The sequence below is a fragment of the Tinamus guttatus genome, unplaced genomic scaffold (assembly GCF_059628265.1).
Source record: "Tinamus guttatus ecotype Peru unplaced genomic scaffold, ASM5962826v1 Tinamus_guttatus_pri_ptg000510l, whole genome shotgun sequence".
NCBI lineage: Eukaryota > Metazoa > Chordata > Aves > Tinamiformes > Tinamidae > Tinamus > Tinamus guttatus.
Genome location: NW_028289044.1, coordinates 1,616,754 through 1,629,846, shown reverse-complemented (window position 1 = coordinate 1,629,846; position 13,093 = coordinate 1,616,754). Strand labels below are relative to the sequence as shown.

Sequence of the window (13,093 nt, the reverse complement as noted above, 5' to 3'; positions counted from 1 at the left end):
GTTTTGTGAGGAGAGACTAAGGAGGCTGTGACTCTCCAGTGCGGAGAGGAAAAGACTGAGGGGACCTGTGAGGAATGTTTATAAAGTCATAAAAGCAGTGATAAAGCCAAATGTGGAGTTCAAATCCTGCAGTACAAGAAATAGGGGAAATGCAATGAAACTAATAGAAGATTGATTAAAAACAAAGAAAAAGAAATTGTATCTACATATCCACTGAATTTCTGGAATTTGCTGCCCCAAGAGGCTGTGCAGACAGGCAGTGTGAGCAGGGTCAAAGAAGGGAGTGGACGAATTCCCAGACGAGAACTGCAGGGATGGCTGCACAGGCGCATTCCCACTAACATTCCCAATGCAGCACCCGGGGCCTGGGCAGTGCAAGGGAAGGGGTTGCAGACAGCGGCAGGGCGTGTGGTCGCTCGCTCTCAGCATCCTCCTGGTGCTTTCCGTGCCATCTCTGCAAAGGTTTCTCATGCAAAACCCTGGGAACGTCACAACCAAGGCTGGGCAGCCTTGGAGAGCTCATCTTAGCTCTGACCCATCACAGAGGCAGTCTTTATATTGCTGACTCTTACTTCAACTTCAGTGTTTTATATAATGCAGCTGTCACTTCCATGACTCTAAGAAAAATATTCTTTCTGCAACGTAATATTTATACATTTCAGTTTACAATTTCCTTTTAGTCTTTTTATGTTTTTGCAATAGATTAATAATGCGTTCTATTTCATGTAATCATCATAAAATACTTTAGGGCCAAAGAGAACATTTTTGAGCATCAGTGCTCCAAACTGATGCTCAAACCAGTTCCGTTTAGCCTTTTTATTTCAAATATATTATTTAAAAGAGATATTATTGGATTTTTAACCAAAGATTTCTTGTAGATTCTTTAGAGTATAAGGAATGAGAGTTGGTTTTTTTATTATGTAAAAAAGATTGTTTAAACTTAGACATGATTATTCCTTTTTTTCCTTCACATGTGCTTTTGCCACATTTTCTGCTGTGAGTCATCATTTCATTGGAACAGACACCTACTGTCTCTTCATGAGTGATTACTGTGTTACCTTGGCAAATTTTTGTATAATTCTCTTTTTTGACATCATGTTTTTATAGTGATTGTTTGTTGCCACTGAAACGGAAATAGTTGGGATACAGATATTGTAAGTTAATACAGTGTTTTCCTCGACAGGTTTCCAAGCAAGAACAGAAAAAAATGGATGTGTCTGATGGAGGAACGGCTGAAACTTCCTCGCGTTACAGTGGAGCACAGGACAGCGGAATCGGCAGCGACAGCGTGAGGATCCGAATAGTGCAGATAGAGCAGCACAGCGGCGCCAGCCAGCACCGCATCGCCCGCCCTTCGCGCCAGTCTTCCATCGTGAAGAACCTGAACTTCATCCCCTTCGACATCTTCGTGACGGCCAGCCGGATCTCCCTCATGACGTACTCGTGTACCGCCCTGCCTAAGCCGAAGGCCCCGGCAGCCCACAAGGATGGCGAGAAAACCAGCAGAAGCTCCTTGAACCTCCCGGAGGCGGGAGCGGGGAGCCGCCGCCATGGCGAGGAGGCCCCGCAGGAAGGCCTCTCCTCCGTCACGGCGGACGACCTGCTGCACAGCAGCGCTCTGCCGGCGGCGGGCAGGAAGCCCGCGCTCTTGTCCCTGGAAAGCCTGCACGCTTCCACGCGGTCGTCGGCACGGCAGGCCCTCGGCATCACCATCGTCCGGCAGCCTGGGCGCAGGGGCGCCGGCGACGTGGAGCTCCAGCCCTTCCTCTACCTCGTGGTCTCGCAGCCCTCGGTGCTCCTCAGCTGCCACCACCGGAAGCAAAAGGTGGAAATATCCATGTTTGATGCAGGGCTCAAAGGAGTAGCCTCGGACTACAAGTGTACGGGTAAGATTGCTCAGTTAGTTCATTCTTGGTAAGAACTGCCAAAATAACAGGACTTCTCACACTTACTGGAGCGGGGAAAAAGAACACAGCTAATGGACCACAAGGGTATCTTTAAAAATCCATCAGTAAATAAATCAATCAGTAAATACAAGTATGTATAGGATTATACACCACAGCTGAGTCAAGCCAAGTGTGTAAAATATTTGAAATGCATTAACATCTACCCTTCTAGCAACCAGTTCTTCCTCAATATTTCTGTCTCAGCAGAGCTTTGAATATGGATTGTTGCACTGCCTTAATGCTTCAGTGCTATCTGAGGAGCTAAGGGTTTGTAATTTGAGCAGATTTCATAAAAAGCATTTTTACGACTGAGAATTACAGTATCTTCTCGTATTAGCTTACTGATAAAATTTAAAGCAAAACCAAAAACACTGTAGAAGCAACTGGTGTTTTGATCATGAACTGTAAGAAAATTAGAGTGATCTTCCATATGGTGTGTAATGATGCCATCTACGTTCAACTTTTATTCAGCTGAACAGTAGAGCTTTCCTTCTCTTAATTAATGTGTCCTTTTGTTAAGGTTTAATTTTTTTTCTTTTTTTTCTTTCTTTTTTTTTTTTAAATTTCATACATAGAGTTTATAGTCATGAGTAACTGCTGAAGAGGAAAAAAGTCTTTCTGAAAATTTCATTGTCTTTCTTACCTGCGCAACTGAGAAGTCAAAAGGTTGTGATTCTTTTGTCTGCCTGCCAGCACTGGGTATTTGACTTCAATGAGATAGATCTTTACTCTGCAGAATGTTACCAAAAATGTTCAGATGAGGATGCAGGGAACTGCTGAAAAAGCAGCCAGAATTGTGTGTTCTGTTAAGTTCCCCACTGAATGAGAGCTGCAGGTCAAAAACATAGCTAGTTTTTCTCTTGCCAAATTTCTTACAACACGTGAATTATGAAAAGTAGAATACTTTTATCTAGCTATATTGGATCTTTGCGGCCTGAGGTAGTGTCTTTTGAACATTGGCATTAAAGTGCTGTGTTAACGCAAAGGACTAGCAAATGTTGCTCTCAATGAATTTAAACGTTCTTCGGAAATCTTTAATAAAATTTCTTAAAATAGAGACTGAACAGAAAGAGGAAGAGTGGACAGATGAAGAAAAGATACATAAAATAAGTTGAAGGCTTCTTATGTGCCTTTTTTTCATTCTTCCTTCCACTTTCATATTTCCCTACTGTTGCTCCCTTGTCTCAGGAGAAACAAAACTGCCTCATAAATTTCTTATTAGTTATTGTGGCAATTAAAAAACATGATATTTTACCATCTTTTCTGCTGATTTTTAAATACATGATTATGAATATTTGCCTGTGTACCATTTGTGACTCTAAGCAAAAAATAATATTGCATCAATAGAGCTTCAGAAATAAATTCCGTGTCCATATATCATTAAATATATAGACAGAAATACAGTAATAAAGAGGAACTATTTTTATTGTCTAGATGGTAAATTCCATGTAACCAAGTCATTTGAGAAAATAGGATATATGGGGTAAAAGGTTTCACATTTTATTAGGTTATAAAATAAGATTGTTTTCCATCTCTCTGTATTGAATCTTATCAGTACATTCTCAGGTTGAGAATATAATCCCAGGCATATTTTGAACTACTGTTGTTGATGTGATTGGGTATTGTCCGTGGCTGATAAGACTAAGAAAAGCCTGAAGGAAAACACAGGAATAGTTGTAAGTTAGAGGTCACAACCTCATTGACTTGGTGTTTCGGAGAGGTGCTATTGAGCCTCTTCACATACTATGTGTGAGGTATTTGAGTGTGTCCTTGTACAAGCTGCTACCACATTACCGATAAACCGGGCGCGATTCTCCATTCTGCTCCTGCAGGTAGAATCACAGTAAGAATCAGATTGCTCCCTGGTCCTTCCAGCAATCAAATATCCGTGTGTGCAGGTGGCTTTATTCTAGAAAAACAGTCTGTCCACAACCTGTAATTAAATCTTCCTACAAATTCAAAGTGACTCAGAGAGTCCAGAAACACGACAAGACATTTAAGTAATGAGGAGAGTGGGAGCATGTGGCCCGAGATGTTCAGTGAGACCTGCAGAGGCCTTGCAGGGGCACCAGGGATGCATGGGTGTCTGTTTATTTTCGTTTTTTTTCTTTTTTTTCTGTGTCCATGACAGGCAAATGTGCCTTTCCCTGCCATAAAGCAGTGTAGAGGCAGCAGTTGCACATTAGGGGATGGCAGAACTTCAGGTTCCATCTTGCGGCCTTTGTGGGCAGTAACAGTCACGTTTGTCAGATGGTCTCCTGTGCTGATGCCTAAGGCTCAGGGCTCCCCTCAAAAAACATTGAGAGAAGGAGGTGCCAAAATTCTAATGCCTAAAAGCACTAAATAGATCTAGAGTTATTAAAAATAATCCATACTTAAAGGTGCATGATAATTCACAAAGCAAAAGAGGTAATATAAAATTTTTATTGCCTCTTGTTTGGGAAGACCTGCTGTGCTCGAAATTGCATCATTAACGTTGTCATGCCACTGTTACTTTTGGAAATTTCTGTTTTTAATCTCTGTCACACATACTGGACGGAAATCTGCCATTAGCTGCAATATGATATATAAAACAACATATTATGTGATATACCATCAGGAGCTTTGCACTGCATGTGCTAAGTTGCTGTAGTCAATTTGGTCAATCAGGCCAATTTTGCTTGATATTATGACTGCTCACTGACAATTTTATTGGAAAGAGATATATCATCCAACTGAAGAATGATAAAAAGGTTACTTAAAGAAGTAAGCTGGCTTCTTTCCCTCTGTACAACAGCTTTGTACTAAACTCTTACATTTCTCTGTATGTCGAGGACTGTACGATGGGAAGGGGCAGAAATGGTGTTTAATTTACAGGGAATGTCACAACAGAATGGGAACAGCATGCAAGTTAAACAGACATATAAGATGTATTTAAAGTAAATTTTAAGAACTTATGGAATACATTCACTTTTGAGAAACATTTAGGCAGTGGAACTGAGCTGTCAGGCCTGGTGAGAACATTGTGTATGTTATAACTGATGGTAGAGATGGGCAACACCACAGCCTCAGCTTTGGAGGTCAGGGCAAATTTCATCACAACCTGAAAAATTTAGCCTTGTCTGGGAGAGTGAGATGCTTTCATGACCTCTAGAGGTCCCTTCCAACCTTAAGCATTCTATGATTCTATGATTCTATGATGCATGATGCTTTCATTACCTATAGTAATCTGGTCAAGCTTATATAGTTAAGCTGTATATGAACTTGGTTACTTAGACTCAACTAATAACAACTAATAACTAGTTGGTAATAACAACTCTGCCATTTCAAATCATCACTGTGTGTAGGTACAGACCCTATATGCCACATACAAATATTTTAGGAATGTTCTCGTGCATTTGGAAGAACTGTTTGGAATGTTGTGTGAAAGTAAAGATCTGACTACTGTTAGTCCAACTGCAAGGGACTAGGTATTAGGAAATACTGTGCTTTTGTGAAAGAAAAAGAAACCTACAGCTTTAAAACAGTTCCTTCACGTCTTGAAAGGTAGAAGCAAGTGTAAGATTCTGTTATGAAGCTACAAGTGTCTTATTTGTTGACGTAAGATAGCTCCAAGGAAAACTCTAGGATAAAGAAAAGTGAGTAGTAGTTTAGACCTAGTTTTGTTTTCCATCAAAACAGTTGTTCCTGGGCTGGTGACAAAACCAAGCTCGCTGCCTTATAGTAACCTACTACTTCCAACATATGCAGTAATTAAGATTTTGATGTTGATATGAAACTACTCACATTTTAATTGAAATACCCATTTGGTTCTAATTTTTGAAGATAATAGAACAAATGCAAATAGATGCAAATAGTACATAACCAGCTTTATTCATTTATACAAGAGAGAATTGCGTTGGGGCTAAGCATCCAACTTTTCGTCTGAAGCACTTGGCTCCTTTATTCACTGGCCATGTTATTTTTTGTTTACTTTGTGAAAGTTGAAAAAAGGAGAATTTAAGAAGAAAAGAGGAGGAAATTGACTATTTAAGAGTTAAATACTGTTAGGATGTTAATTAGCAATTAGTAGTAGCACATTTCCAGCAGGCTAGGGTCTCTGTAAGGGAGCACTTGCCTTGCTCGAAGCCAAAGACTAGTGGTTGTGCTTTCAATTTCCTCAGCCTTCCTTTCAAACCGTGTCCACTGGCAAGTCAGTTTGTAGGAGGAGGGAGCTTATTAGGATATTATACTGTAGGCTGAATTTTATTATGTTTGTGCTCCACTGCTTCATTTGTGTTTTAAATTATTTCTGTAATTGCACAGCTTGATTGCAATTATGTTACTTAGCACCAGGGATGGGAACTTCAAAACAAAGTAAATAAATTAATGGAATAAATATTAGCTGCTCAGTAAATGTCGTTCAAAAGAGTAGCTTTTCACTGAGCTGACTTGTAAGATTCTATATAAACAGCCTAAAAGATACTGTAAAACAACCTTTTCATTCAGTGCTCATCCTGTGTTTTTAACAAAAGTGGCATCTGCTAGCCATTAGTTTTGGCAAATAGATCATTGGCCATTTCCATTTAAATAAAAGTGGGTGCAATTGTTTTTAATGTAATCTCATAAGCCGCTTTTATAAATATTTTTTTTAAATCTTTATTTGCTTTGTTTCAGGTAATGTAATCCAGATACAAAATTGCCTCATTTCCTGAGCATGGTGCTCTGGGCATTCTTGAAAAATATTCTTTCTATTTGTTTGTTTGTTTATTTTTAAAGAGGAGATTGTGCGGCTTGGTCATTTGGAAGGGGAGAAACTTCCCCATGAATATTTGTTGTTATGCATGGAATGTCTTCAGCTTCCTCCCGTGAAACATTGTGGCCATTGTGAGGCCATCTAAAATTATTCCCAATTTTTTTTTAATTTTTTATTTTTTAACGCCCACGCCTTTGATGGCAGGGCGTCCGTAAAGAGCAGAGGCAGTAGCCGAGGGCCCGTGTAACCTCTGCTCACGTGGAGGAGGGAAGTGGGCTGGATGCATGAGGAAATCTGCTGCCTCGCTGTCGCCTCGCGCTCCTGGCGACGCGGAGCGGGGATTTCGGGCCGTTTCCTCACAACCCGCTGCGGGAGCTTTGCTGGAGCGGCCCCTGCGGCCCCAACGCCACCGTGCTCGGGTGTTCGAGGGCAGGGCCTCAGCGGCAGCGCGGGGCTGGCGCAGGAGGCCGCATTGCTCTGGTGACACCAGGCGCTCCTCTGTCTTCCTGTCACAGCCCCTGGGATTGCGCTTCCGGAGATGTTTCCCCATTTGGGTTCCTTAAATACCAGGGAAAATCATTCTTAAAGTGAGCCCGAGAGGGATGGCAGCGCCGTGCTGGCCTGCAGGAGCGGCCCTGCCGGAGCAGCGCCATGAGGAGCGCGCGGCCTCGCGCCGGCCGCCCCACACCGGCTGAGCGGCCTGTGCCCCAGGCCCTGCGACAAAACCACAGCCAAAAGAGTAAAAGCCTCCAACATGGGAAATTTCTCCTGCCTCGTCCCTTGCCCTTCGTGCTAGTCTCCTCTCTTTTCTGAAGTTGCTTTCCTCCCAGTTCACAGCAAGTAAACAATTGCATAAACCGTGAAGCTTTGGACCTGGGGTGTGGAACTTGAGCTTAAACATGGGTGTTTCAGGGGGAAAAAAAATAGCCGGAGATTTATTTTTTTCCTTTCATTCTACTGAAAAAAAAGAAAAATACTGATATATTGTGGAAGATATTCAAGGCCTCCCAGCTTCTCAGTCTCACTAATTTTGAAATAGTCCTGGCTGTCAATCTGGGGTAGTTGTCTCACCATTTTGCTTTTGCTGCCACAGACAAATTTTTCACATCGCGTGGAGGATAGAATTTCTGGCCCCCTTCGCCGCTCTTCACTTTTCAAGCTTTTCTTCTCTCTCTTTTGGCTTGCTGTGGAGTAATTCTACCCTCTCCTTTTATTTATATATGCATCCCTTGGGTTTTCTCCAGCATTTTCTTTATACAAATAACTGCAAATTTAAGTGTTGATTTTTGGGAGAATCATAGAAAATGGAAATGGGAATGACCTATTATAATACATTATTCAGACCAGTTCCCTGCTGATGCATAATTGTTCCCTATTGTATATTTTATAGTCTTCTGTCAAGTGTATTTTTAAACATTCTGAACATTTTCATCATTTCCTTGAGGGAGAAGAGTCCTTTTTCTAATAGATTGCGCCATCAGGAATTCCTTACTTCCTAGCCTAAATTTTCCTTTTCACTCTATTGCTTCCATGGTATTATTTATGCCCTGGGCACCCCACATGTTTTATTCCTTTCTTGATCCTTAATGCTATGAAAATGCTGTTTTCTGCTGTAGAAAGTGTTTCAACAAGATCAGTTGTTTTATTCTTTTTACCTTTTAATGTGAATAAATTTGTCCTAGGCAGATGCATTTTGTGGCTTCTCCATCAAACTCCATTCAAGTTTTTGAGACACACACCAGAACAGTCAGTCTCTGGGTTTCTTCTAGCTTTCTTCTCATTATGTAACAACTAATTTATTGATCCACATCTGGCATACTTGGATGTACAGTTAAGTCTGCTGTCCAGGTTCCAAACTGACTGTGCCATGGACATGGAAAGCTCAAGCAGTTCTTTGCATGGCCCCTCAGATTTATTACCTTGCATGCCAGATTGCATGAATACAAGTATCCTGATTCTAGAATTGTCTCAATTTCAGGATAAAGCAGTTGTTTTGTGTTTTGGTGGTAGAGTTTCACCTAAACTAAAAAAAAAAAAAAAAGGATTGAAACCTATGGAGCAAATGCTGAGTCAAAAGTAATATATTTTGTTGGTTATTACTGTACCCTGAGGTGTCTTTGTTTTGTGTTCCTATTCCGTAAGTGCTGGAGTCTTCCATTATTCATGCTCTACTGCAAGTAATGGAGAGAGCACAGTGCTGGACTCTTTGGACTCAGGACAGACCAAATTTTCTGAAATTCCCCATTCCATTTTTTGATTCTCTGCTTTGGTGCTGTAATTCTAAGCACCCTGAGGGTTGTGTTTGTACAGCTAGTGTATCCTGTCATGCAAGAATTATCTGCTATGTAACTTCCTTTCATCAGAGTTATTTTATCTTTAAACAGTTACATCTTTTAATAATTATTAGGTATTTAATATGATAAACACATCTTAAGAGAATAGGAAAACCAGTTGATGTATTCCGCAACAGAAATATTTGGCTAATTTTACTGGATTTACTAGAAAAAACAGTGGTTAGTCTAGGCTACTATATGCAGTGTCATCAGAAATGAGACAAAATAATGGCATACTGAAATATTTTTCACCTGCAGTCAGGAACAATAGCCTAGATCAATTTAATTGATCCAGTGACATTCATTGCACAATGTTCTGTAAGTTTTACAATGATTTTCACTATATGCTCTAAAAATGTAGGTATATTAATTGTTTATCATACGCCACCAGCACAAAGCAAGATATTGTGGCATGGAACCAAGTCAAAGATAACATTCATAGTCACAACAACACCAAGACTATATTTTTTTAAAAAAATATATAGTTCGGTAATAAAGAATTTTTTGAATTATTATTTTCAGTATGTTAGACAAACTCTTGATAGAAGGTCCTATAGAAAAGGGAGTGTGACATACCATTCTGGTTAGTGTAATTAAAGAAAAGGGCCAAAAACTGTAAAAAAAAGTTTAAATTTCCATGGAAAATATACAAATCTGTTGTATGTAGTGACAGCTCTTAAATAACTGTTGAGAGCTGACTTTATAAATGTGTAGTGGGAATAAAGTGAAGGAAAGGCTGTAATGTATATGCCATGGAGTGCAAATATTACCACAAAGTCACTGCCTGAAAATTGATCAAATAAAACCAAAAGAATGTGCTAACTTTTGATGTTTTCCATATAGATCTAAAGTCATGATCAATCGATTTCAGTAGGTTCTTTGAAATCACAAAAGGGTTCATATGTGCCAGGTTTTATATGAATCACATGATAAGGTCAAGAAACACAAATTCCAAAGCTGACTTTATATACCCAGTCCACAGATGACTGTGATGCCACGTTACCATATGTTGACTGTAATAGTGAGTTTGTAAATACTGCTCTCTAAAGATATCCAATCAGTAAGTCTCAGTTAAATAAAACAATTAGAACAAATTTTAAAAGACTGAAAATGGGAAAGATGAGATTTCATCAAGAAATTCTCCTTAAATCTTTAAGGATAAGGCAGGCAGTCTATACTTAATGTAGTAATCTTGGTCCTAAAGAATAATTGAGCATTTAGAATTTAGGATGTGCAATGCCAGAAGTCAGGACTATTACAGTCTTTGTACAGTGCTGTTTTTACCATCTGTGATATATAGAAAATGAAGAAATGCATAGCACTTGGAGGAAATGAATTTTCATGTCTTTTATAATATTATGGGCTGATCAAAGTAATTCAGGATTATATAAAAGTGTAGCTACTGATTTTTAAAAGCTAAACATAGAATCATAGAATCGTTAATGTTGGAAGGGACCCCCAGAGATCATTCAGTCCAACCCCCTGCATGCACAGGGACACCTGGAGCACATGGCAGATGGTTGATGTCACTGCATTGTCGCTATGCTCTGTCCTCAACATTCTCACCTTTTAGCCTTCATAATTTGTACTTCTGTTACTATTTTTGCTACTTGGCAGTGAAAATATGGTAGCAACTTTTAAGCAGTGATTCCTTTGCAAGCACTCTTGAAGTGTCATCATGATTAATGCTAAAATTATGGGCCATTAAAAGTCATCATGTGGCAGGTGTTATTTTCTACTCATATTTTACTTCCTACTTTTTGCAGGTTTTCTGTGTTGAGCACAATTACTGCTGTGGCCTGTATGCATATGTGTGCCAGCATATGTATGTCTGCCTCGCCTGCACATGCACTTCTGTGGGTGCAAGTGCTGTGTCTAACAGGAGTATTCTGAATACCAACCACTGTATATGTATTTTGAGCATATTAATTTACTTAATTTTGTATGTAGGGTTTTGTTATATATCCCAATTCTGGAGTATCATTACTGAGTATGATCCTTGTCACCTGCAGATCCTGGCAAGACTCTACCAGAAGCTCTGGATTATTGCAGGATTTGGATGCAGACAGTAGCGGGAGAGGTAGACACCAAGAGCGGCATTCCACCTCCTCTTGTCACAGTGCAAATTAAAGACTTCCTTAATGGACCAGGTAAGCCTTGCACTTTCATCTCTGCTTTTTAATGTGATTTATTCCTAGATAGGCATACAGAGACTTATTCCTAGATAGGCGTACAGAGACATATCAGTTCATTAGATTATCAGAAAAAAAAAAACCCCAAAGTTGTATTCTATGTTGATGAGGGGGAATTCTCCTCCAGCAATTACCCTGACCTGAGGTAAGAGTGGAGAAATAGTGAGATCTGGACTGACCTTACATGGGTTTAAAGCTTGACTAGTTATTTTCTTTTTTAGGCTAAATCTAGAAATCTTATTGCTTTAGAAGTCTGAGGTTGGCAAATTTCCAACAAAACGAAAACTACCTGATTCTAGCCCTATACCAATTGCAGCTTCAAATATTACTAAAGTTATGTTTTACCAAACACAGGCAGCCAAGGCTGCCTTTGACCTTGTTTCTGAAGATTTTTATGAATCTTTTTCTTTTGGGGTCATTGGATCCTGGGTACCAGACATTACAAATTCATATCACCTAAAATGTTGGTACTGTAAAACTGAAAGAATGTTTGTACCATATTTGTGTAACTAACACAGTATAAGTGGTGTGGTATATTAGCATTTATGTAGAATAATGTAAATGACCTGAAGTTTCACTCCTGAGGAATAACTCTTGCAAGTAAATGTACATTATACATTCTCTGTTTCGTGAGTTCCATGTTTATAATTCCATTGCTAATTTAGAATATAAAGTTACATTTAAAGTTAGAAAATATGCTTAACTTTTTTCTGTGGTGTCATAATTCACCTATTGTTTGTATTTATTGCAATTTATTGAACTATACTGCTTTATTTTCTTGAAGAGCCTTACTTCACTCAGCATGCAGAATGCTCTGTTATCTGTCACTGAGTGAGCAGCTTCTCAGGACTGTTTTTTCCTGCTTATTCACCTCCCTATACAGGCTAATGCATTATTTACAGCACGCCGTTTAAACTTGGCTCTACAACAAAGTATTTTTTTCTGATGTATTGCTCAGTTCTCTAAGATCTGAAATACTACAGATATACCAATTTACCTGCACAGTCTTTCCATGAGTGATGTATTAGTATGCCCTGTGCAGTTCACAGAAGGCAACTCAGGAAAATGAAAGTTTAGAGAATTTCGTTTTCTGAGGTATTTAGAAAAATGTAGAAGTTCAGATGCTGGAAGCACAGTTACTTTTGCCTTTGGATAAATCTGTGATCACTTCTGCACATAAAGTTGGGCCACCAGAGAATGAGGAATACAGACTGACCAGCTGAACAGGAAGACTAACTTGCAGATCCATTTTTCTACTCAGGCAGGACTTTTGAGGAAAGAATAAGTACATAAACAACTTCAATATTGCCTTTTTTATTTTTCTTTAGTTTGCTGTGCTGCCTTAAAAGCACTCTTTTAATACAAGATTTTAAAAACACTTACCTATGCAGAAGTTTCGTAATATTGGTCCCTATTTGGGGGATTTTCCTTCAGACCTACTGCAAGTTCTACTGCCATTGGAACTAACAAACTAATTGATAGGAATAGTGGATTTTCATTCTAAGCATGACCCACATAGGAAGGGAAAAGATAGCTATCATCAGTGATGTTAGAGGTACTTAATGAAAGCAGAGGAATATTAGGAGTCAGGATTCTGGGGTTGCAGTCCAAAAGCAGAAAGGAAATGAGTGTTGTCTTGGTCACTGCTGCCAAATTGATTTTATTTTACCTTTTTTTTTTTCCCCCCCTCAATTTTCCCAATCCTCTGTCTCCACAGCTCTGGCACATTTTCAAATTCTCAGTGCCCTGTCTCTCCATTCCCCATTTCTCAAGTTTCTCACTGTAGTTTTCTGGGCCAGCCAGTATATTTAATTATTCACTTGAAGGTGTTTCCTTGATGGCATTCTCTCAATAGAGCAGTCTTCTAACTGAACCAGCAGAGAAGGATGTCTGTGGCATTGCAAGCCA

The 13,093-nt window shown here is 39.5% G+C and overlaps 1 protein-coding gene across 1 annotated transcript in view; it reads left to right on the top strand.

The window, feature by feature from the left end:
• Nucleotides 1–13,093, top strand: part of VPS13B (vacuolar protein sorting 13 homolog B) — a 405,118-nt gene that overhangs the window by 290,981 nt on the left and 101,044 nt on the right. The window contains exons 33-34 of the mRNA XM_088533620.1: nucleotides 1,184–1,886; nucleotides 11,006–11,143. Of these exons, the coding sequence (XP_088389746.1) occupies nucleotides 1,184–1,886; nucleotides 11,006–11,143 (841 nt within the window). The remainder of the gene's footprint in view (nucleotides 1–1,183; nucleotides 1,887–11,005; nucleotides 11,144–13,093) is intronic.